A 25,214-nucleotide genomic window follows, 5' to 3' on the forward strand; every position below is an offset into this window, starting at 1 on the left:
CACTGTTCCACTATGGCTTCCTCAGACAAACTTTAATAAGGTGTAACTACTAGTATTTTATAATTAAAAGAGTAGTCCAGCATAAATTTGCTCTAAACCCCCATTTAAAAAGCTCGCTCAGTTTTTTCTTAATGACTAATTTTCACTTATCTAAAGTGGGCTTTCTAATCATCATCATTCAAAAATATCTTTTTTGAAAGAATTTGGAATGTTCTGGCCACAATTTTATTACGTCTCATTGTCATTTATCTGTAATAATTGTTTATTTGTGTTACAACTTTAACGTTATCGTATATAACAATGTTTTGACATTCAAGGTAACTTTAAGGGTTAAAGATGTTTCTGTTGTGTCGGGGCCAAGTGGTAGTTACAACCACAAAAAAAATGCCCAGTGGTAGCCTTCACACATTACACCAAACCGATCTCCTATTATCATTGGAGCATTGAGTGCATCTCCTTTCTCTGTCGTCGAGAAGAATTCTCTGTTGTTAAGAACCAGCATATCGTGTCAAGTAAGAACCATACTCGGGATGGAACCTCTTTTCGAGGCTCAAAGTGACGGACATATCATCATTTAGTATTTCCAACCGTATTTGCACGTCCTTTTTGCCATTTGACATGAGCACAAGAAAAATAATCACCTTCTTCTCATACTTTACATAATCAGTGAGCATTCTACATACTTATTTGCGGATCAAAACACGGACCCACTTTGAAACACTGTGTTAACTCGCTTTGGTGAGCAGCAACTGTGTTCTTCGACCAGGTCAATCTGTGCCAATGCACTTTATCCAGCTGCAAGTGTTGCCCCAATCTTTTCATCAAGGTCCAAAAACCAGCTCTCTTATGGATCGCGATGGTGTGTTGTATCCGTATGCCACCATGTCTCTCCATAAGGCTATTCCTATTTGGAGGAAAAAACTGGAGTCAGCACTCCACTAATTTCTACCTCTCTCACGAAAGCTAAAAAGAAATCTAAAGTCAGGCAAAATCCCTTGAAGAAATACTGGAAATCCAAAGGGATGGAGGAAATTTCGTGTTTCTTCGTAAAAGTTCAGACTCCTCAAACTGATGGTATATAACACCTACCTATCCATGAAATCAATCCAGCTGTTGCTCCCAAGAAGAACTCCCTACTGATACAATTAAAGCTGGAACAAGAGAGATTGTTACTTAGTCCAAGTTGCATGAAAAAAGATGGAAGTTATGGAAAACAATGAAATAGGATTATCCTACCGGTACAGGCATGCAATGTTCCCATACCCGTAGAAAAGAGCAGCCCAGGTCGATCCTGTGAACCTACAATTATTAATCAAACAATTAATTCTCTGCTTTTGTCCGCGGGGTGGGGAGGGGGGAGGGGTACTATTCTGGGATAACTATCTGGAAAGCACTTCAATCACCAGAGAGAAAACATCAGTTCTGAGAGCATATTAGTCAATCTAGTGAGGTAGAACGCAACTGTAAGAGATGGTGATTTAACAGGACCATAGACAGTTGTGAAGAAAGTTACCACATGAAATCACGAATGAAGAGTGCCCGTGGGATCATGAGTCCGTTTCCAATCATGGCAAGCAACATTGATGATGCAGATAAGCCCTTGATGTTATCAGGATTCAGAAAATTTGTCCACTACATAGAGCCATAAGCTTGGTCAGGAAGGACTAAAAGTTAGAGAAGCAGCATCAATTTAGATTTTCACAAGCAAGGCGCAGTCTTAGATCACCATTTGTGAGACTGGCATCCACATGAAGAGAAGTGTAGCTGTCCATCCAGATATTGCTCCCACAAATCTGGCACCTTTCTCTGAAAGTTTCCCCGTTCTTGCCTGCAAAACTTAGCAGCTTCAGTTATATGGCTGCAGCGTATCAAGTGGGAAGAAAAATGACAAAGAGAAGAACGCTACAACTTGTCGCACAGATTAAGAACCACACAAACAGCCAGAAGAATGGTCTCACCAAGGATGCCCCCCCTATGCTAAAGGCTTCCATGATATTTAGGTTCTTAGTGATTTATTCGATTTTATTCTTGATTTTTGGCCAAAAAAATGATGTTGTTCTTCTGGGGTTGGGGTGGGTTGGACAAGGGTGCTTCCTGTCGCTGCACAGGAAGAGGCTGACAGGGACTCATAACTTCCATGTCAGAGGGGAGCAAGCTTACTATTATCAAGAATTTCGAAACTTCCGTTGGCAAAAAAGAGGTGTACTATAATTTGAATAGCAGGGATATCTGCAGTTAATCCTCGCGAAATTTCAAAGCAGACCACAATGCCCTCTTGAGGAGTAACCCTGTATCAGAACTCTTTGTATTTGTCACTACTTGCATGGTATAGTACAAAGAGATTGAACTATGGATATAGCGGTAACATAAGATTCCCAAGAACATGGCACATTTCAGCTCATGGAGACAGAACAAGGACAGAACTTAAGTCCGTTTTAGTCTATCTGAGGCAATAACCTAGTTTGCTCAATTTATCTCATTGCTGCACAAACAGTTCTATCTACGAGGACGAAACCCGGCAGAAAGAATAAAGTGACAGTTTTGATGACCTCAAGCACACAGAGAAAATGTGAGAGTTGTGGTAACCATCTTTGAAGTAGACATAATGGGGACAAAACAATTCAGAGTTTTAAAGTGGTGTCTGGAGGCAGGGAGACATAGACTACAGGATGCAGAGATTGTACCATGAAAAGCAAGAGCTTGATTGGGCCTATCTAGCGGGATATCTGGAGCTCAAAATGCCTAAGCAGGTCGTGTAAAGCAGCATCGAGGAAATAACCACATTCTGGTCCTCAATTTTTGAGAAGACCTTTGGTTTTACTTAGTAGCCAGCAACAGCATACATCTGGCAAAGTTAGGCTTAATATTCGATTATGGGAGATGCATTGATATCCACGGATAAGAATGAAGCAGGCACGGTCAGCTGGCAAAAGAAAAAACCTGACCTCCAATGTTTTGAGAAAAAATTTACAACTTAGAGCATCTATCATCTGATTAATGAAACTCGAAGATGCCAAGAGCAGGAAAGGGAAAGAAGAGAGAGAATATACCATGAGAACAGCCACGAAAGCGATGAAACAAGCAATTGATCCGGGCAAGATGCTATGTGGAATGTAAGGGACAAAAGTAGACCACATGACCTGCGAAAAAGATAAAAAGACAAGTGCTATTCAGAGGAAGCAAAATGAAGAAAGAGAAGCAAACTAGGTTGCAGAGTTAAATTGATGTACTTGAGGGAGAACGGAGAGGCCGCCAATGGTGATGAAGTCTTCCCAGAAGGACCAAATGGAGGGCGGGAGCAACTGGAAGTACTTGGAGAAGTTGAGGATCAGGCCAATGGCGACGACCAGGGAAGTGACGAGGAAGATGGGGAGGGGCATGGCGCGTCCGATGGCGAGTTGGGAGACAACGACGTAGATGGAGACCACGCCCAGCGTCTGAACCACGACCGCCTCCTTTTCCCTCTTCTTTATGAAGTAAGAAAGCAGGGAAAGGTTGCCTATCAGGCCAGTGAGCATGCCCTGCAATTGTAAAAAGTAATTTGCTAACTCAAAAGGAGTTGGCTTAGAGGAGGGAAGAAAAGGGGAGGTCTTGTTTGAACATACCAGCCAGGGGACGGCGAGGAGGGCGGAGTGATTGCCGGATAAGAGGTTGCGGGCGTTGAGGATAATCTGAGGGAGCTGCAGCAACAAGAAGGGGATGTTTGAGGAAGCCGAGAACTTGGCAGTGAGAGAATCCCATTGCCAGAACAGGGGGGTCCTCTCCGCCGGAGGCGACGATCCCTGTCAAGAAAGAAAGAAGCAAACTTCAAAACAAGACACACAGAAGTCCATTGAAGAAGAAAGAGGGCACTGAGCAAACGAAAAGAATAAGGAAGGAGAATGCTGGCCTGTACTGTACCTACCTGGGGGCGAGGGACGTCGGAGTCGAGAGCAGAAGCGGCGGTGGGAGTGGCAGGAGATTGAACGAGAAGAAGGAACAGGGGAGGATGGCGAGGGAAAAGGGAGGGGGGCTTGCGGTGGTGGTGGTGGTTGATAGGAGAGGAGAATGGGGGGGTGATTCTGAGGGTGAGGGAGCGAGAATGAGAAAGAGTATAGGCCCTGCTTCTGATTCTGCTTCTGCTTCTGCAAATACAAGAAGAAGCGGAGGAAGCAACCAGAGACTCCGCCATACCTCAAGGATGAACTGAACTCTTCTGAGCTGACGCGCTCACTCAACCATGATGTAAAGGCAGCTTAGGACATAGAAATAGAAGGTGGTCAAGTGATCGGAAAAAGGCGTTGTGTCGGTCCCTCGTGGCGTGGATTCTTCCTCGAATCGATATTTTTTCGCTAATGAATCTTGAATTCTTGGCAATCCCAATAGCGCCCCCCTCCTTCGCTGGCTGGCGGGGGGACGTGGGAGAACGAGAGAAGATGGTCACGTGACACGTGCGGTGGGCGATATTTTGCCCGCTCTGGGCCTGGGGAAGCACAAAACCAGCCTAAGATCCAGATCTCCATCACCTCCGCTCGAAAACGAGACTCTCACTTTTCGAAATTAATGGAGCGGCCGACCCCTCCTTCACATCACCCCCAACGAGTACGAATTTGAACCCCACTTTCATTCTACTGAGTAAATAACAACGTTATATAGTGCTCTTATCTCGGCCTATTTATATATTATTGAATTAAAAACACCTTGAATCTAAGTGATGGGCCCTCCGACCCGTGTCAGTAAGATATTGCAACTGTAGAGGGGTGATCCAGTTGTGAAGCCTTACAACGGACAAATACATTGTTTCTGCGATCGCTTTAATCCACAAATACTTCAACAGGCAGGATCCTGATCAGTCGTTCAGCTTTAGTTACAAAATGCCCCGAGTTTATAGAGGCCCTTTTACATCATACTCATCACCATTGCAGGTCAGAAACGTAAAATAAGGAAAAATCCTCTCTTCCCAATATATATACACCATCCAATTTCTGTGCTGTCTAAAGCTGAAAGTGAAACGAAACCAAAAATTTTATTGTTTCAGCAGCATGGCCTCCATCTTTCTCTTCCTTGCCATGTGTTTTAGTTTCTCTAGTGCGACTAGCCCAACTTGCCTTACCCTTTCCCGGGACAAACCTATACTGCAAAGTGATCAACGAGCGTTAAAATATTACAAATTAGCAAGAGAAAAGGGCCAATTACAATAAAGACTGCTTTGCTCATTTGGTAATTCTAACGTTTACACTGATTGACTGCCGACTCTGCTGACTGCCTGAGCGTTACCATCTTTCATCTTAATAATAGTCACATTCATACGAAATTCCAAACATTGAAACATATAGATTGAAACTAATGCTGTGTAGCACTAGCAGTCTTGCACCAAATGCACCTGTGCATTGATCAGTAAATGCGATATAGTAGTTGATGAATACTCACCGCTTACTGATGTCCTCCCATGTAAGACATTCTTTATCCAAGCCGTAGTAAAGGCGTATGATTTCTCTCTCCCTTTGGCTGAGTGCCACGCTCATAAGCTTGTTTACTTCATCCTGCATGTCGTTCAGCCAATGTTACTTCCGCGCATATTCACCAACCTTGCAGTGAAACCATAGTACAGCATAATTGAAATTCCATTAATGTAATCTTATTTTGGTCATATTTATTGATCCAGCCATCAGGCAGATTGTTCCAAATCAACAATCTAAATAGCATACCTCTTGTGGCAGTTTGTTACACTTGAAAGATCAAACTTGCAACTATCTTACTTGGTAGTGTGTGAAGTTCTCAAAATTACCAGAAGCTAATTTTACTGTACAAATAGTGAAAACAGTTTCATAGGACAAATTTTTCTCAACGCAATTGAAAGCAAACCTAAGGTTTCAAGACTTGCTCTCCACCATTCATCAGTACAAAACTAAAAACCAGAATGAAAACCACCAAGCCAAAAATTTCTTTCGTGCACAAGGACTAGAAGATTCCATAACTGCAAAAATTTGCCTGAAAACCGAAACCCTCCTTCTAGTCATGCTAAACTTTGTAAAAGACTGACTGTTGCACCAGGATGCCTTCAAATTTGAAGCGTTCGATACTTTCTAGCATTTTGAAGGCCTTTAATTTGTTACATAAATATAAAGCTTCACAAGGCTGCAACTCTACCTTGAGTGCCCATTCATCCACTCCATGCCATGGGTTATTCTCGACGTGAATATCTGCAATGTACTAAAAGATACCAAAAACAAAATTGGAAGACAAAACATTGGTGTCAGAGCAGTGTAAACTGTACAACACAAGTTCTATATGATATCAGAGGATAAGTTACTGGAGTGATACTTACGCTATGGTGAGTTTCACCTGGCAGACCGTTCAAAGAAGGGAATGCATCCCTGTCAAGAGAGAAAACTTTACCAATTGCCTGCATAGTTGCCATCCGTCAATACGCATAAGATCAACCGAAAGCATGTGTCCATGTATGACAACAAGTAATCTCTATCATAATCGCTACCTCTGTGGCATTCCTGACTTTCTTCTGAGACATGTTCAGACATTCTGCAATCCTCTGAAAACAGAAAAGAAAGACACAGGAAAGAGGATGAGATGAGCGAAGCATCCCAATGATTTGGCACTCACATGACTACTCTACTAAGCCAGAGGATTGAAATTCCATTTGACAGCCATATGACAGTCAACTTACATCTATGGAGGGAGTGATTCCTTTTTCTTCCAGTCTTACCTTCGCATTGCGAATTAAACCTAACCTTTCGTGCAAATGAGCCGGCAATCTCAAGGTTCTAGAGTTCTCCACTAATGCTCTTGAAACACCCTGAATTCAGGAAAGTACAATCACTATCAGACTGAAGCAATACCTTCAAAGCATCCAAGAGCAAACTTATGAAGAAAGTCATTTGATATTAAGTGTTAAAAGAGTTGCGACTTGAGCAAATAGTCTCCAGTAACTCTTAAAAAAATGGATATTCACAGAAATCCACAGTGCTCTATTTTGTAGTCAGTGACCTTTCCTCGCAAAATTATAATTCCATTACACTATCGCACAAATCATCGACATAATGTGCATGGCCTTTCCTTTAATGCGAAATTGCTACGAATCTTTTTCCTATGTAGTTTTAAAGTCGAACAGATATGGGGACCATCATCACACCAGAGCCCCAAAGATCGGAACCAAACGGACTAAATAAAACTAAAAAAAATTGACCAAGATACTGCATAAAGTTTAATGGATCAATGGAAATTGAGGATGAGGCGGGCAATCTGATGTCTCAACGGGATCACAAACAATAAGCAGCCTTGTTCCAATTACATGTGACTGGTTATATGGATCCATACATCAGCTTCTGCACAGAACTATGCCTCTTGACAACAAAACCACAAACACTAGAATAACCTCGGTCATCAGAAGGAAAGGTTATGCTCCACAGATAAAGTTTAGAAAATCCACAATACATTGACGTAGAAACCCCATACCGTCGACCCAACCCTAAACTCTAGCAACAGTTCTCATACTTATACGACAACTATAGTCTCAACTGAGTACCTTTTTCACTGTCAGTTTTTAATTTATCTACAAATAAGTAGGAGGAAGTTGAGACTTACCTGACGTATCCACCAGTAAACGTAGGTTGAAATCTTGAAACCCTTAGACGAGTCAAATTTCTCTATCCCACGCAGTAACCCAATCAAACCACCCTATATTATGAAGTGGTAACAGAGTGAAACGGATCATAATCGCAGTTAAATGCACTAAGGGAGCGCAGATTGGATAAAGGAGAGAGTGGATACCTGAACAAGGTCGGACATTTCAGCACCCATGTTATCATATCTCTGAGCTATGGACATGACGAGACGAACATTGCTCATCGCAAGCTTCTCTCTTGCCAAGGAACACTCGATCAATCTCGACCGTAACTCAGCGCGAGAAATTCTCAAGGAGGTAGCAAGCTGTTCATCAGAGGGCTCACAACCCAGTCTCTCTTTCAGTCTGTAGCATCGATAGGAAATTCAGACAACTTTGCACTTAGATAACCAACAGGCGAGTGCCAAAGAGAAAAGGGTACCTGGATTTGCGCTCCTCCAAGAAAAGGCCAGCCTTGATTTTGTTGGAGAGGGCAACGACCTCTCCGTGGGTGAGCAAGTCATCACTGACGACGCCCTTGACATAACCGTGGAGACGGTGTTGCAGGAGGTCGGGGCTAATAGCGAATCTTAGCTGACGGCCCACGCCGGGGGAACAGATTTTCCTCCTGGAGGCCAATCGGCGTTGGCGAGCAGAAAGGCCAGAGCAAATGACGGGGATCTTCTTGGTGGGCTTGTCTTTAGCGGAATCAGCGAGCACGGTGCGCTCAAAGCAGAGACTCCACTGGGTCTCCAGCATGGACTTCTGCAGCAGCAGAAGAGCCTCCACCGAATAGTCGACCTCAGGGACATGATGCCCATCTTCTTCAGTTCCATCTTCATCTTCAAGCGAGTCGAGAGAGATGGGGAACGAGGAGGGCTGGAGACGTTGAGTGAGAGCTTTGGTGGGAGGTGGGAGTCGATGGGAAGAGCGGAAGCAGGGGATGGAGTTGGGAGGGCGCTTGGGGACAATGGCATGCTTGGTGGTGGAGATACGATCGCCGGCACTGGCACTGGCACTGACGCAGAAGAGCTTGTAGTTGTCGGGGATATCAGAGGAGGAGGAGGATGACGACGACGACGAGGAAGAGGAAGAGGAAGAGGAGGAGGAGGAGGAGGAGGAGGAACAACTCAACAGCCTCTTCCCAGCGCTCAGCCCGATGACTGCAGCTGTGGCCATCATCAACGAGAAAGAGGCTCTTCTTAAAGAAGGCGATCTCCACCAGTGGCAGTAGTGACCATCCCGCGCTCGAAATCGAAATCCTCCAACTTGGATCGAAACGAAACAAAACCCCAAGTCCGAAATTTAGAAAGGAGTGGGAATCACAGCAAATTCAATGGAGGGGGAAGATGTGGGGAAGCGCTTTACCTGAATCGAATGGTGAAGAAGTCGATGTTCCGCCAACTGTCTTCACCGGTTTTGCTAACCAAACAAACACGCAAACTCTCCGCTGCTCCCCCCGCCCCAGCTCTCTCCTGTCCAATTGTTTACGATTTTCCTTTCAGAAAAAAAAGAAAAAAAGGAAAAACGGAGAGATTATTTGCCTCTACGTTGCGAATTGGCGATGGTGTGGGTGGATGAAAGGGGGAGGGGGAGATATTATCAAAAAGAAAAAGAAAAAAAACGAGGGGGGAGTTTAAAGATAGATATGGCAGAAGGGCCTGCCATTGGTGGATCGGGATATTGGGTCCCGCTTCCAGTGGTGCTCGATCCGCCATTTGGCCCTCTCTCTCTCTCTCTCTCTCTCTCTCTCTCTCGCCTGCATGTTCCCCCAATCTCCTGCTGTGTCATTCCTCCTCTTCGCAGGAGAAGTAGGCTCGGTTAGCGGAATCAGAGACTTAACCGCGATTTATGGAATATGAGAAAGTATCATCCTCGTATCAGCATTAAAATCAACAACCATCCCGTAGGTTAAAACTGATACTTCCGTGTGCAGTGGCTTTTGCCGTTATATACATTCTAATCCATTATGTACTATAATGTTTCTTGCACTTATGGGTATCACCACGTAATCCCTTGATAATCACAAGTGTAGTGACTACTTGGATAATGTTGTTGGTGGTGCTCCTTTTCTATTTTTCTCGAAATTGAATATCATATTTTATCAGTTTGCTTTGTTTAAAACAATCTATGTCTTGTTTTATCAAATCGTATCGTCAAAATGTTGATTTAAATAGGAAGACGATACATGTCATGTCCCTATTTTCTCTCAATAACTGGGAGACTTAATGATGCACTTACAGTAAGTTCAAAGAAGTTAGCTGGGTGGATCCCTCCTCCCAACGCTCTTTATCTATAAAATTAAATTCATATTCAAAACTTTTGCGGTGTCAAGTAGGCGCCAAATCGACAGCTCAAGAGACTTAATCGCGCATGAATAGAGATTAGGGTTTCAAGACCCTAGATGTAATAGTACTTTGAAGTTGAGGAGGTGGTGGTGGAGGAGCGGTAGAGGTGTAGCGTTACAGTGGCAGCAGCATCTTAAACTCGGTTGACGTTGCCATTGTTATGGTTCTTGAGACCTTAATGACGGTGACAATTGTCACGATTACATGATTAGATCTCGAGATTGTCACGGTTAAGGTGGCGAAACCATAATCTCCGCAACAATTTGACTTTTGGAACCCAAACCCTGTTGAGAATTTGGATTTTGAGCACTATGTTATTTTTTTGGCGGTGGTCATACATTGTTGCACCACTCCCGTACTTTCCAGGAGTTTCGCAAATTATTTAAGCATATAATAACTTCCCAAGCTTTGTGGAACAATTGTCATATACTTATTTATCACATTAAGAAAAAAAATCTGAGGAATGAAATAAACACAAGATCATGCAAATTAATAAATTTGATCATAATTGTTAAAAAAGTTTCTCTCATGAAATCTCTACCTTGCCAAAAAGTTTTGTAAGGAGCATTCTTGAATCTTGTAGTTCTTCACATAAACTCTACTATCCAAAACAACAATAATTCTCTCAAAAGATTTTTCAAATGTTTACACAAACTCATTTTATTCGAAAAATATCAACCGAAACCTCGTTTAAAGTAATTATATTAAGTGGAAAAAAGATTGAGAAAGACTTTCTCCAACTTATAAACTGGAAAAAAAAAATTTCTTATCAGAGTGGATATATAAAAGGAAAATCTCACATATACTGAGGAATATTGATCATTATACATTTCTGGATGGTGTTTAGCAAAATTTTAAAAAAAGGAAGAAAATAAATTCAGTTGGCAGCTTAAATGGCATTTTCATTTCAGCTAATCAACGGTAAAACTTCAATTCTTCGTCGGCGAACGATATAATAGCCACAATATTGAATATTTTTTTGGTATTAATTTGAAATGTTTAGGATTTGATTGTAAAATTGATTAGATTGATATGATTTTTGGTGCAAGAAAAAGTGGGAAAAGAGGCGGGTACGTTTGACCAGACCCTCCTCATCCAGCATTGACCTTTTTCTAAGTGGGACTGAGAATACAATACGGGGGGGGGGCATTTTGCACATTGCAGAGGCGGAAGCGGCCATGGCCAACGTGTTTGTGAGGCCTTACCTGCTCTCATCAGTCTCGCGCCTATTGTTTCTCCGATCCGCCAATCCCTCTTCCAGCCTATCCAATGGGTCGTCTGCGGCCGTTCGCGGATTTCACAAACGCACCGTCGCCCTGAGCAACGGTGGGTCGGGTTTAGGTCTCGCTGGCGGCGCTCCCGTGCTCAGGTTCAGCATCCGAGCCGCGCACGTGAACGACGCCGGTTCCATCGACTCCCCTCTGATGCAGTCCATGCAGAACAAGGTACCTCTCCCTTCTCCTCCTCAATCTCCACGTGTCGTGAGATTTGGGAACACCGCTCTCTTATAAACAGGAACGCTAGTTGCTGCTGTCCGTCTCAATGCAATTGTCGCCTTTACTCGCTGGAAATAGCAGTGACTGTGCTATTCACCCTGTTGGGTGTTCGGGTGGAAAGAGTTTCTGCAGAAATGCTCAAGGACCCAGTACTCAGAAACCTCTCGGGACTGGGTTGCCTTGCTGTTTTTCTTATTCGATTAGATAGTCTTACGCTTTTCTATTCTTTCTGATTGCTTAGATACATATCTTGCTCTTGCCATATACCCTTTTACTCGACAGGAAACAATAAAAAGAAAAAAGAACTGCTTTTGCCTTTCAGAAGTTTTCAGTTCAATATAACAAAATAAAAAACGGGCTGAAGTTGTAAGCTCTCAAGTGTTCATGCCTCTAGCTCATCAACACTGTTCAATCACCTCTATTTGGGAACAGCTACTAATTATGGGGCATGACCTGTCCTCTTTCAATTCACGATCTACATTTGGCTTTCATAGATCAAGGAGCATCTCAATGCGGAATCGGTTGTCGTGAAAGATGCTTATGGGGATGGTCGGCATGTGAGGTAAGCTTATCTTCCGTAGTGCTGTGTCATTGTACTAGTGAATCATATGCTGAATTTGTTTATAACGTTTATGGGTTCGCTCGGTTTTGATTTGGCTGTGCTCTCGCATTTACAGGCTAATGTCCACTGTATTGCATTGCCTACCATGCTATTTTCACAAATTTCTTGTTATTTGAATGGGAGTGACGTAAACATGATTTCATGTGGATCATCTCACAAGTTAATGCTCATTTTTCATGAACATGAGACGCAAAGTATTTCTTACGTGTGACTTGGCTTTGGTGCATTGGTCAAATCTCACACATCTATATGGAATGATATTGGATCGAGCAGTTATAGTGTGTAGCCAATATACATATTCTCTGCAGACGTGAACATCTTGATCCTAAAGTTGTTATACAATCTTTGTTCATAATAGATACCTGATCCGCAACTCAATCGTGACCCTGGTGTAATCCAACAGTCACAACTAAGGTTGAGTGGTTTATATACCGAGGGTTTACAGAATATTTGTGGAAACATGCCTGCTGCGTCAGATTGTTAGAAACCACTGATATGCCTATTTGGGCGTGCAGGACAAGGTTGGTGATGCTGTTCCATTGTAGCATAAAGTTAGGAATGATCCTATTAGCATTCTAATTGGCTGTGATGGTGTTCTATGAAGGCTGTTACGAGGCATATTTTCCCTAAAGCTACTCCCTCTTTTGTCCATTTTCTGTACTGACGCTTATTTTGCATGCAAAGTGATGATACATAGACGTTTCAGAAGTCAATATTATGTGCTTTTCTTGATTGGTGCTTGCCATCCCCTTTCCAATTACTTGAGGGGTCACATTAGTTCCACTGTGTCTCCAATTGTCTTCCTGTCCCTGTGCATAATCATTCATCGGCCTTTTTGTAGCATTGATGTTGTAGCTGCATCCTTTGAGGGTCAATCAGCCGTAAATCGGCAGAGGATGGTTTATAAAGCCATATGGGAGGAGCTTCAAAATACAGTGCATGCCGTGGACCAGATGACTACACGTACCCCTTCTGAGGCTGCATCAGACTAAAATAATGCATCAACAGCAATGCAGGTGAAGACTTGAGTTGAAGTTGGACTATCCTGATCAAATTATGTCAGTACTTGGTTTCTCCGTTCTGGCACTTTCTTTAGTCTATGGCCAGGCAGGTGTAATCTAGTATCAATGATACTTGAGTTTCAATTTTGGTTGGTCAATTATACTGTGCGTTCTTTGATACAAAGTTTAGAGAAGATGACGGTGCATGTGACATAGCACGCTGACTGAAAAGGCATTATTAGGAGTCATCTTAAGATGATTTGGTCTAATCGCAGGAAAAAGTTATGGTTGTACGGGTTATGAGGTGCTTTTTTTTTCCTTTTTGGCTGATCAGCTATTTCATGTTATCGCAAAGTTGGAATGAGTACATCGGATTGATAACAAGTTGCCATTTTGGTTAAAGTCCTATGCTGGAAATATCACGCAAACTGGATGGTTGTAACTTGTAAATGCTTAACAGGTGGGAACTGGGTCGGAAATAATAATAAAGCTCACTTTGGCATTTCATTTCTCTATCTTTGCCAATTACTAGTACTACCTTTTCTTATATCTTCTTTTGGGAGGAAAGAAACTGATGCTTTCCTCGAAACTTCGACTTTTTCATTATGCAACTCCGGGAGTTATGTTTTCCATTTTGAAAATTGTACGTTTGACTCCTCGTTTTCTTGCGGTTGTTCTTTCTCTGGATTCTTTTGATTTCTAAAGAAGTTATCATGGAAAAGAAATTTTTTACTCGAATCCGCTTTTAGTCCAATAATTGTGTTAAGTGCTTCCACATTTGCAATAATTGTGCATGTGATTTTGCAGGAAAAGAGAGGGAATAAATGTCATAACTGAAGTCATAGGTGGTTATTACAATATGCAATAGCTAAGGTGAGGGGTGCATTGCTGAGCTGCCACTTTGTAGGACTGTTCGAACATTTGGAAATCACTCGAGGCAAAATGGGTCACTAGCGGTTTGGTTCGACCGTGTATGTCCATTTGCTATATTTCAACACGAGAATAAGGTCTAATAGGCAAACTAGTCAACCAGCATTACCGAACAAATTCATAAATCAAATGAATAGACAAACAAGACTTATCAGAATGAGTATGATGAAGCAACATACAGTTTTGCAATCGCAACAACAAACTAGTCCAGCATCGCAGATATTGTGTATGTGTACCAGTAAAGTCCGGCTCGAAAACTTTTTGCCTGATCTAAGATACACTGTAGAAGTTTGTATCATCAACCAATGAGGATTTTCGATATTTGACAACAAGCCTTAGCACAATACACCATATTTCAATAATTTAAAATGCTTTTTATATCCTGAAAAAAGAAAAGGAAGGGCCGTTGGAATATTCTGTACAAGGGAAGAACTTCATTGTAGAATGATGTAAAAAATGTGTATTGTGCTGCATATACAATTGGCAAAGATGGAGATATAACATGAATACTGTCATGACCACTATGGTTGGTCATTCAGATTTTAATTAATTGATGGCAGCATAGGATCCATCCCGAGTCCAGATCCCCCGAAACTACCAGGCTCAGCATGCTTCACTCTACCAAAATAGCGGATATGACGCAATAGCCTGGCCAGGAATGTGTTATGGCATATTGTTGAGCTATCGCACACAACAGCGACATGCTTCCGAGCCCTCGTTATGGCAACATTCATGCGCCTGCTATCCCCGAGGAATCCCACTGCTCCTAAAGTGTTTGAGCGGACCTGAGGGAGAGAAGAGCGCAAGCGTCAAATACAGGAGTAACAGCAGAGAGTGATTCTCCGCAGACTGTTGATTATTAACTAGCAGAGTAGAGAACACTTGAAATAGAACAAACAGAAGTTCAAATCTCATCATGCTTTATATCTTAAGACGTGCTCTACAAAAGAAGTAGAAAGAAGTCAAAAGGAAAAATAACCTAGAGAAATGGTTCCTTTTTTTGGGCAATTGAAATGGAAGGGAATAGGAGGTATTTATTTCCTCCAGAAGCCACAAAAAATCTCTCTAATTTTGGAGGGTTAAGGAAGACATCTCATGTCTCTACCATTAATAGGTGACAAACACAAAAAGGTAATGAATAAAATTGATGTTGATTCAGAGCGGGGGTTTCTTATGGTTTTAAGGAAAATAGGTGTGGAAAATGCCTACTCTCAAATGATTAAATATCATGTCCGTCTTCATTCTTGTACATTTTCTTTAGTAGAAGCTTCTACAGCTAACTAAATTGAAATCACCACCGGCAAAAATCTAGAAAGCCCCAGAATGGAGCCATACAAAACAAGCTCTAACTTGCGACAGGAATGCTGATGGATTTCAGGAGACAGCTCGACCGGAATTTCTTAGCATCTTGCATGACAGAGGTACAAATCCTAGCTAAAAATACATGCAATCAAAGGTAGCTGAAATGCACAGCTTTGGTACAGATCATACCATAGATATAATGACAGCATCAGCCTCCCGACCTTGAAAACTATCAATGGTTGCAACCTCAACACCTGCTGCCTCTGGAAGCTCATCAAGCCTGTCCCTCAAAAGTTGTACTTGAGCAACATAAGGAGATTGCACAGCTATTGCTCTTGGACTCACACCTGCGCAAAAGGCCAGCTAGGAAGTTATAGAACTAGTGCAAATTGCCAAGCGGTGCACACTGTATGGTGGGAGGAATTTATGGCTATGTTAAAATTTCGCCAGTCAAAATCCCGAGTTGTATCACTGTACACGTAATCATTGCCCATGACAGATGGTTGTGGGTAAAAACAGCAACTAACTTGAAATAGTTGGTCACAAAAAATATGCATATGTTCGGATAGTATCTGCCCAAATGCACATTTCTAAAGAGGAATGCACTGTATGCGAAGCACGTCAACCTTTAGAGAGGGAAAAATGTAGGTCTTCTAGAATAACAGGGAGCCTTGCAATTTGCCTAAGAACATAAATTCAGTACATTGAACGAGCAGTGACTTGACGTACAGACATCTATAGGAAGACAATACTTGCAGAAGATAAACTCAGCAATGAGAAAGAAAGAGAAGATAGAATATAGTCCAGCTTCAATGGAATATAAAAGATAAGCCTATGCGCAAACTGTCCAACACTGATAATCTAGAGGAAGAAGAGGCTTTTACCAGCATAAATCAAGGAAAACACATGCTGTACAACAATCTCTGCTTCCCCCTCATTGTAAAATGAGCCTGTTCCAGTTGGGTCCAAATGCTCTTCACAACCAGCTGAAAGACTTCCGTATGGCATTCTAGTATCAAGCAACAGCAATGGGCACTGTGTCATCCATGTTGGCTGCAGTAAGGCAGAGGGCTTAAATGATGCTTTTGGTTAACATTACCTTTGCAAGAATGTTACTAAAGAGTCTTTGACAGTAAGTTTAGGCTAGTCTACCGCCTTTTAAAATGATATATACCCTTACTTCAACATTCAGTTTGATAGTTTGGTGATCATACACTGCTCAGGAAGTGCAGAACAGGAGTTCCACTGTTCTCATAAATAAGAAATGGAACATACCAATAGTGAAATGCATTTCATCATTCTTAAATAAGAATGACACCGAATTGTCTTGGATGCATACATCTGCCCTATGAGATAAGGCACGCTGGATTGTGTATGTTTTAAGGAGGCTAGAGCCAGAATCTAAGCCAGTCAGTAGAACAAGGTTCTCATAGCATTTTGATAACCCAATTCTTTGTTTTAATGCAGTTGACATGGTTTCTGGTATCAATTTTGTTTATTTAAGATCCAGTACGGCAAAATGATAGATCACAATTATTATTCTGAGCATGAATATGATACATTAAGTGCTATTGTGATAGCATGGCCCCTTCAGCATTTAAAATCAGTCAGATCACAACAATCAGTTAAAACATGGATATAAACAAACCAAGAACCAAAAGATTCCCGGTGAAATAGTTAGGTTGCTCTGGGGAGGTGGGAGAACCGAGTTCAGACACCTACTCTCGAAAACATGAGTACAAACCTGTGCTAGAATGAAAAATAATCTAGAAATCAAAAAGAAAAGTCTTACCTTCACAAATGGGGAATCAACAAGAAGATGCGAAGAAACAGTAGAAGACGATTTTAATAATCCATCATACATCTCCTTTGAGGCCCAACTTGCAATTGCATCGTTCATACGGTATTGTGTTGTCAATAAGGTCCCCAGGATTCCTTCATGCAAATTTGCAGCTCTCTCCATTAGTGATACACCAAGGCCGCCTTCTAGGGCTTTCCTTGATAAAACCACAGGGGCAAGCTGGCACTGATCACCGGCAAGTATACAGCGCTTTCCCTGCAATATAGGTATCCAGCATGATGGTTCAATTGCCTGACCAGCTTCATCTATAACAACCAGGTCAAAGGAATCCAGTCTGCGGATCAAAGGATCAGCTGCTCCAGTGTTTGTAGCAAGCACAACTTGAGCACCAGAGAGTACCTCTTTCACAGTCTCTTTCTCCTTCTTTTTAAAGGTCTTACCTAGCTGCTTCAGAAGCTGACGTATGCCAGCAGCCAAAGAATCATCCTTAAGGCAGTGTCTTAGGTCTTTCCTTAGATCTGCTTTCTTCCTCTCGAATTCTGTTCGGAAACTTTCAAGCCTCACATTTACTATTTCTCCTAATGATTTTGAGGCTACCGAATCAGATATACGTGCCGGATTGCCCACTCGTACAATGTCAAGCCCAATATCCGAAAGTTTTTCAACCATGTTATCAACAGCTGCATTTGTTGGAGCTGTCATCAGCACCCTTTCACCTTGTTGAACTGCATGAACAATAAGCTCTTTAAGCAAACATGTTTTCCCAGTCCCAGGAGGCCCTTGGATTATCAATAGAGGCCGCCTCTTATTCAAACCCAAGGCGATTGCTTTTCTCTGAGAATCATCAAATGTTCTGAAACTCGACAATCCTTCAAGCTCTGCTTCAGCCCAATCCACCAACTGATTAAACTCTGGACTGGCAACATCTTCCTCATCTCCAAATAGAGTAGCCACTACAGCAATTGAACGATTTTTTTTATGTAGGCCATTCTTCTGGAGTAGCATAAGTGCTTCACAGTTGCGCTACAAGATATAATTACAGAATCGTTCAGTCCAATTATAACCAGGTTAATAAGTTTCAAAAGCAGAGAAATAGAAACGCGTGGAAGAATGCAGGGATGATTATAAATCCTCCGAAGAAGGAAGAGATTTTCCTATAAATCCTCCGAAGAAGGAAGAGACTTTTCTATAACCGAAAGGTCAAGTCTTTAGTGGAAACAAGCAGCTAAACAATTCCACAGGTGATTAAAATGGAATCAAGATTCTTGTCATCACTAGGGATTTGGGATGTTGGGTAAAAGTTGCTAAACCTCTTACAGTCTAAATATTAGAAAGAGAACTCTCGGGATCGGTCTGCCAAGGCTTTCAGGGTTCTATATCCCTGCTACGGAGCCATTTAGTTTGACCCAGTGATAAAATTAGAGTACAATGGCACCTACATTGGAAAAGGGAGACAAAGCCCTAGTTCCAAGCTATATGAGAACAATGAACTTTTGGTATCGATATGGTGGAAATGGAAATGCAGATAGCTGTAGAATTCTAAATCGTCTAGTGTACCTCATATGTCAGCACATCTGCTAATCCTTGTATGCGATCAATTCGTACAGTCTTCCCAAAAAGCTTGGAGAAAGTAGGATCACCATGGCGAGACTCTAAAGCAACACTGATGCTGCAACCATCTTCGCCAAGGTTGTGTATGAAGCCTTGCATGCCAGAGGTTGTGCTTGCACCCCGACTATCGCACATTCTCACGCATACCATGTCGCCAGGAGATAATGTTGTTGGTGGCAACCGGTGATTCCCTTCTACTCTAAACACCACCAGATGCATCCCACCTAATCCTGTTTAGTTCAGCACGCACCAGGAGCAAGAGCCCAGCAGCATAAAGTACCAGTAAGACTTCAAATGAAGTGACAATAAGATAGTACAGACAGCTGAGAAATTAAATGGAATCGATCATAGAAAAGGAACGCACCTGTAGATGTGCTAACTGCATACAAATTGCAGATGGTGTCGCAGAGTTCTTGCTGAGCCTGGCCATGGCTGACAATGAACTCAATCGGTTTTGATGTGTCGGAGTTAGTATCAGGCATGGGGACAGCATCCAACTCCTCCTGTGTGAACTCAAGTTCGGCATCCCGTTCAATACGGAGGAGCTCAGACATGTTCTTGGTGAAGTCGTCTATCCTCCTCTGTATAGACTTGACCTTCTCCACGTCCAACCCCAGAACACCTAGCACAGGCTTCGGCTGGGATGCCTTGCGGGCGATCGCCTTGTGCTGAGCTGAAAGAGTTAGGATCGTGAGCTCTTAATGGTGGAGTACCAACAATCCCAACAGAAAGGGAGAAATGCTAAAAGAAGAAGGGAGAGGCAGATAAGGAGAGTTAAGAGAGCAACCGGAAGAAGCGAGGTCCTTGAGCAGCTTCCAGGACTCGGTGCCACACCAATTAGGGACCACGGACTGACGCTCAAGGCCCTGGAGAACATCGCGGAGCTCACGCTGGAAGTGATCGAAGAGAGTGGGGTAGTGAGTACAAGCCTTGAGGCAGATGGCTTCAAGTCCAAGGGGCATGGGAATGGCATTGAGGTAAGGCTGGGCTTGAATAACGAAAGTGAGGCCAGGTCCCATCCGCTGTCTCAGCTCCGAGAACTCGCCCTGCACCTCGGCGGCAGCGAAATCGGAGGCCATGGCACGCATGGCCTGGCATATCCAGCTCACCACGCTCTTGCCCAGGTCTCTCCGCCCTAGGGGGTCCCCATTCTGGTGCAGCGCCCCCACACTCACCGTCCCCGCTTCCACTGCCGCCGCTGCGTCCTTCTTCTTCTTCTTCTTCTTCGGATTGTCTCCCTCCCCAGAAGTTGGAGTGGGGTCGAGGGTGGGCTTCTTCTTGGGAATGCGACTCCGGCTCCTCGTCCTCCTCTGGGTGATACCAGTATCGCTGGCATCGCTCATCCGGTAGTGGATGATACTGAGGCGCCCCTTGTGCATCTGCAGGCAAATGGACGGAGGGTGAAGCTGAACATTATTAGGAGCAGATCGGACGGCGAGGGACTGCTTCAGGGCCAACGTTGCCGATACAGACACACTGCCGCAGCAGAAGCAAGGCGCTGCTGCTTCCATATTCGCCCGCTATATTATTTAATCCTCCCTCCCTCCCTCCCCCAAAACACGCCTGCTGCAACTCACGCTGCACTCCACATCACGCACAAATACTCAGGCAAAAACCGACGATATTTAATTATTTTCGAGGCGCGTCAGAAATTCATTTATATTTGAGGCGCGGAATGGAGTTGCGTCGCGGTGCACATTCTGTCTTTTGATTTTCTTGAAAGAAGGAACACAACCGCTGTGCACGAATGACATCTCGTTTGACCGCTTGCGGGAGGAACTCCACTCCAGGAGAGGATCCCATCCCAACCGCGTTCCTTGATTGGCCGCTCCTGATTGTGTGGTGCCACGGTTGCGCTCGGATCCTTGGTTGACGTGGATACTCGCTGCCCTGTCCTTTTTATATATCCCTTTTCGGCCCCTTCTTCTCTTTCCACTCTTGTATTCCATCCAAGTCAATTCCTGATTCTTGCAGACCATCTCCCAGCGAGATTCCGTGCCCTATTATTCACTTTGGGAATTATTTTTACATTTCGTATGTCCTGGGCATTGCAAGTGCGAGATAATTTTTAGAAAAATATTTTTTTAAATTATTTATTTTTTTATTATGAAAATAATTTTTAAATTATTCATTTTTTGTGGAATAAATAGAGCCTAAAATTATTTTATAACTTCCATAGTTGATTCTCACAAAGTGCCAATCGTAGTCAAGAACGTAATGAAAAATGCTTAATTGGATCCATATTGAATTTCTCTTCTTGCAGAACACACTAAAGAATGAGAGCTCTCGGAAGAAAGTCAAATAGTCAATCAATATGCTTCTTTTTTTCATCAGGTGTTTCAACCAAGATTACTCTTCACAAACCATGGAGATTGTGAATCGAGATTTTATCCTATGGTATATAAAAGCTGCCACAAGAATTTAATCCCTAGGTCTGAAGCTTGTCTAATAACACTCGTCTGAAAAGTATCGGTTTCGATGGTCACGATCCCTCTTGCCATGAAGAAATCTCCGATCCACCCACGACAGAAAGATACCTAGTTTTAGCCGCTATTATACTTGCGCCCATTATGTTCAACGTGCCCTTATGTTCTGTCGAATTGAACACTAAAGTGTAGTCGAGCCATACGTTGTAGTCACTTTTCATGTCGTAGGAATAGAAGCCTTGAGCTCAAGTGATTACTGGGGAGAGAAGATGATTATCTCTCGTCATCGGGCCATTGAACACGATCAATGACCCGAAGTAGAAGTTTCCAAGCCCGGTGCCGTTGGTGACCACTGCTGATGTCGGGTTGGCCATGTCGCTGCCGCTGAAGAGCATGTCTTGGTTGTAGAGGACGAACCTCTCGCATGGGCGTTCCTTGTTGAGGGTTTTCTTGGTGGCCAATGCAAATTGGCTTGTGAATAGGAGGAGGAGGAGGAAGCACGATTTGTGTGCAACAACGTTTCTCATGGTTAACTATCTGTAGTTGCTAGAAATTGGATAATGCTTGTGACCATAGATGGGGCTTCGCTACACCTTATTTAGGAATCGGACCCCTCATTTCATTGTAGTGATTATACTTTTTTTTTTTAAATTCGTTATACCGTTTCTTTGAATTATTTTTTCATTTAAGATATTGATCAACCACTATTTGTCTTCTAATGGATGTAATCTGACTGTAAAAGCACAAGGTAACTCCATCTTGATTAGTTTGGATATGCAAAGAGATGGTGCAATCTTGTAGATGAGCTTGGATGGTTTGAATTATAACGAATGTTCGGATATCGAAATGCCACATCTTTGGTTTGAAATTTTAAATGAATATTGTTGACAAATTTAATCATTTATCGGCTAAGAAATTTAGAGGTCGACCCCAAGCCTTAAACAAATATATCATTAACTTATTTCGCATTTGCATTATAGGCACTAGGAACATCTTTCATTTGGTAATAATATGCCCACATAAATTGCATTTAAAGTCAGTCTAGTTGTAAATTGCTTTGGATTTAGCCGAAAGTGCTACATGGGTTGAAGGAGGAAGGCCCAAATCTTATTTAAATTTCCAAGGGCAAGCCCGCGAGATGAGGAATTCGGCCAAGCCCAAGCCCATAAATTCTCCTAATATGGCCGAAATTTGCACATCGGGGTATTTTGGACTAGGAAAGTTTATTCTTTGATCAAACGTGGAAAGCAATAAGGCTAAATATCACAAGAACTTCGGTCCCAATGGAATAAAAGTGTGACAACCCAGAACATCATGCACAGCACGAGATCTTTCCTTAAATTATTTATTACTTCTTTTGAACATGCGGAAGCATAATAAAATAATGAAATCATTCGTTAATAGAAATTTAACAAGTTTAAATAATAAGCACATGCATCTTTCTTTTATATCCATCTTCCAAGTATTAATACAAGCATCCAAAAAGAAATTGATAAAAACAGTCTAATGAAAATGATACAAACAGTTTCTGAACCTTAGCCTAATGTGCAATTTTATCTTTGAACTTTCAATTTGTTTAATGTAGTTCTTAAATTTTAGCCTAATATTTAATGTGATCCTTGAACTTTTAATTTGGTTAATGTAGTACCTGGACTTTTGATACATATTTAATGTAGTCCCTGAACTATATAAAAATGTTCAATGTAGTCTCCGAACTTGAATTAATGGAAGGACTAAACACACCTAATTCATGCTCTCCCTATCTCTCTCTGGTTTTTTGTTAATGTACTTTCCAATCTAGACACTAAATATTTTTCCGAATAATAAGTTCATATCTAATGTCGAGATTTGGTTTTACTCTAAAACAAAAGAAAGGAAAATGACATAAATAGTCCACGAACTTTGGTCCAATGTGCAATGTTGTCACGCTCCGGCTCGAAAACGTGAATCTGCGGGGGTTATTTTTGCGACATCCCGTTCGTTTTTATCTTTTGTTACGAGCAAGCGGAAGCATATACTCGAGACAATCACAACAACATCAAACAACAACGGGATTAAGAAACACACTACAAGCACGCTTATATTTATATGATAGTGATTATCATTACAAGCCCTTAGCCGTCAAAACACACGGTCGGGTTATCCTACTCCGCTACTGTGACTTCCACAAAACGCTCCGAAGACTCGCTTCTTAAAATCCGGCCTCCTCCCCCACTCATTCGTCCCGCCTACACGCTGTTCGCGCCACCCTCGGGCGCGGGACCATTCACTCCCTCAAATTGCCCATTGAACCTGCGAAGGGGACCGAACAGGCCGCCCTCAGTCCACATGTACCAGACCTCGTACGTGTGAGGAACGGGGTTGTCTAGGCCCTCGTCCACCATGACCTGGAAGATGACCTTGCGGTGGGCTCTACTCTCGCCCGCATTTATGATGTCCAACAAGTCCACTACTAGTTCCACTGGGGTATCAAAACGAACGGGTGGGTCGGCATCCTACACGTCTGAGGAAAAACCACGGGGAGTGAGTCAATAACTCAATAAGTAAATCTACTAATATCAGGTTAGAGGAAGCAATCGTCGGCGAACATGCACCTAAACTTTTATCGCCCCTCATATCGATGGCAAATCAATAGTAAAGACGTGTCTTACCTTGGTTACGTACTATTTAGGGTTCACGCATTAACTAAGAGAACATCAAGCATGGTACATAAATGGCGCATGCATCAACACTCAGTATCTCGATCACACGAGAACAAACACACGGGATTAATTTATTATTAACCGAAATCCATCGGGCATCCGGAATCCATCGGGCATCTGAAATCCATCGGGCAACGTCTCGAAGTCCATCGTAGACGGCTTTAGTCCCTCGTGTGTCCACGCATCACAATCACCAGGTAATCCGGTTTCTTATCTTTCTTACTTAGTTCATGCAAACAAAATGGCCCGAAGGCGTGAGTGTAAATTAAATTCATGGACAATAAAAATTGTAAGCATCTAGTATGTTGGCCACGGTTCAGGGCTTGTGACTTGATTCGACGCGCCAAACGTTGAACAAAACCGTATTTAGCTCGGATTCGATATGCCTCAATATTGAACCTTTGCCAAGCAATGTCCAGTCCATACGCCATAGCGTGCGTAGAAGACATACGTTCCCTCTTTCGCGGCCGAGTCGTGCTTTGACTCATGACTATGCTTTGCAATCAACAAAACATGCAAGCAAACAACAAGCAAGTCTCTAGCACGGATCGAGTAAAGACACAAGTCATTAACGCATCACAATATCCTATCTCGAGATTAGGGAATCTACTTACAACAACTTAAACAAAAGGCAAGACTTAGTGGGGACCAAAAAGAAAGTGGGTGAGGAAGGGGTTGGCCGAGTGTGTGTGGCGTGAAAGAGAGAAAGAGGGAGTGGCGTGAGAAGAGGGGTTGGCCGAATGAGGTAGGGCAGGCGTGAGAAAGAAGGGGTCAAGTGGGGATACTTTCCTATTTATAGCATGGCCTACAAAGTTAATTATGAAGAAGGACCAAAAGTCTAACTAATGATGAAGGTGGTCTTGAAAGTTTTTGCCATAATTAAGCTTCTTCCTCAAGCTTTTAACTTGGGCCATTCATTCCTTAACTTGGCTTTCAAGTTACTAAGTAGGGTCATAATGTCCTATTAGGCCATTTAAGACCAAGGCTTCAATGATAGCCTTTCTAGACTTGTCTTTAGCCTTTCTTCCTTGTCTTGGGCGTGAGACACTTTGTCTTCATCTTCAAGATACTCAATTATTGGTTTATAGTCTCTATTATTGGTGTTGGTCCCTATCATGGGTGTCTTGTAAGACAAACTCTATTATTGGCCAAGTTGCAAGAGAAGTTGCCAATAATGCCATTGACTTGGCTAATTCAATTTTTGTCCTCTTATTCATGAAGTCTTTGGGCATGGATCATGTGCTCATTTTCAAGAACACTCAATAATTGGTGCATATCATTTAATCTAATGTCTCATCTTGTTCTTGGACACTAATGTTCACCAATGCCTAGTTTAAGAGGCAACTAAGATAAGTGAGTTTACATGCCCATTCGC

At 42.5% G+C, this 25,214-nt stretch overlaps 4 protein-coding genes and 1 pseudogene across 4 annotated transcripts; 1 reads left to right on the top strand and 4 right to left on the bottom strand.

Annotated features, from left to right (window-relative positions):
• Nucleotides 1–505: 505 nt before the first annotated feature.
• On the bottom strand, nt 506–4,629 carry LOC115687572 (maltose excess protein 1, chloroplastic-like). Its single transcript, XM_030613192.2, has 9 exons — nt 3,905–4,629; nt 3,606–3,782; nt 3,231–3,521; nt 3,051–3,140; nt 1,727–1,828; nt 1,514–1,632; nt 1,237–1,299; nt 1,090–1,151; nt 506–904 (listed from the first exon to the last, which is right to left on the bottom strand). The coding sequence occupies exons 1-9, from the start codon at nt 4,169–4,171 to the stop codon at nt 822–824; spliced, it is 1,254 nt and encodes a 417-aa protein (XP_030469052.1). The 5' UTR covers nt 4,172–4,629; the 3' UTR covers nt 506–821.
• Nucleotides 4,630–4,766: 137 nt separating this feature from the next.
• Nucleotides 4,767–9,134, bottom strand: LOC115687571 (RNA polymerase sigma factor sigA). The gene is made up of 10 exons (XM_030613189.2): nt 8,969–9,134; nt 8,043–8,868; nt 7,768–7,966; nt 7,582–7,674; nt 6,665–6,793; nt 6,476–6,529; nt 6,308–6,385; nt 6,130–6,192; nt 5,410–5,522; nt 4,767–5,114 (listed from the first exon to the last, which is right to left on the bottom strand). Exons 2-10 carry the CDS (start codon nt 8,780–8,782, stop codon nt 5,006–5,008), a joined length of 1,578 nt encoding a protein of 525 aa, XP_030469049.1. The 5' UTR covers nt 8,783–8,868; nt 8,969–9,134; the 3' UTR covers nt 4,767–5,005.
• A 1,936-nt stretch (nt 9,135–11,070) lies between these two features.
• On the top strand, nt 11,071–13,365 carry LOC115687544 (protein BOLA4, chloroplastic/mitochondrial). The gene is made up of 3 exons (XM_030613156.2): nt 11,071–11,393; nt 11,939–12,006; nt 12,908–13,365. Exons 1-3 carry the CDS (start codon nt 11,127–11,129, stop codon nt 13,056–13,058), a joined length of 486 nt encoding a protein of 161 aa, XP_030469016.1. The 5' UTR covers nt 11,071–11,126; the 3' UTR covers nt 13,059–13,365.
• A 985-nt stretch (nt 13,366–14,350) lies between these two features.
• Nucleotides 14,351–20,455, bottom strand: LOC115687543 (uncharacterized). The gene is made up of 7 exons (XM_030613155.2): nt 19,499–20,455; nt 19,076–19,384; nt 18,658–18,941; nt 17,092–18,123; nt 16,184–16,352; nt 15,489–15,646; nt 14,351–14,782 (listed from the first exon to the last, which is right to left on the bottom strand). Exons 1-7 carry the CDS (start codon nt 20,220–20,222, stop codon nt 14,540–14,542), a joined length of 2,919 nt encoding a protein of 972 aa, XP_030469015.1. The 5' UTR covers nt 20,223–20,455; the 3' UTR covers nt 14,351–14,539.
• A 643-nt stretch (nt 20,456–21,098) lies between these two features.
• LOC115687550 (dirigent protein 6-like) lies at nt 21,099–21,664 on the bottom strand (annotated as a pseudogene).
• Between the last annotated feature and the right edge of the window lie 3,550 nt (nt 21,665–25,214).

Source organism: Syzygium oleosum, unplaced genomic scaffold (genome assembly GCF_021117445.2).
Source record: "Syzygium oleosum isolate NSW1041296 unplaced genomic scaffold, Sole_v2.1 Sole_v2.25, whole genome shotgun sequence".
Classification (NCBI taxonomy): domain Eukaryota; kingdom Viridiplantae; phylum Streptophyta; class Magnoliopsida; order Myrtales; family Myrtaceae; genus Syzygium; species Syzygium oleosum.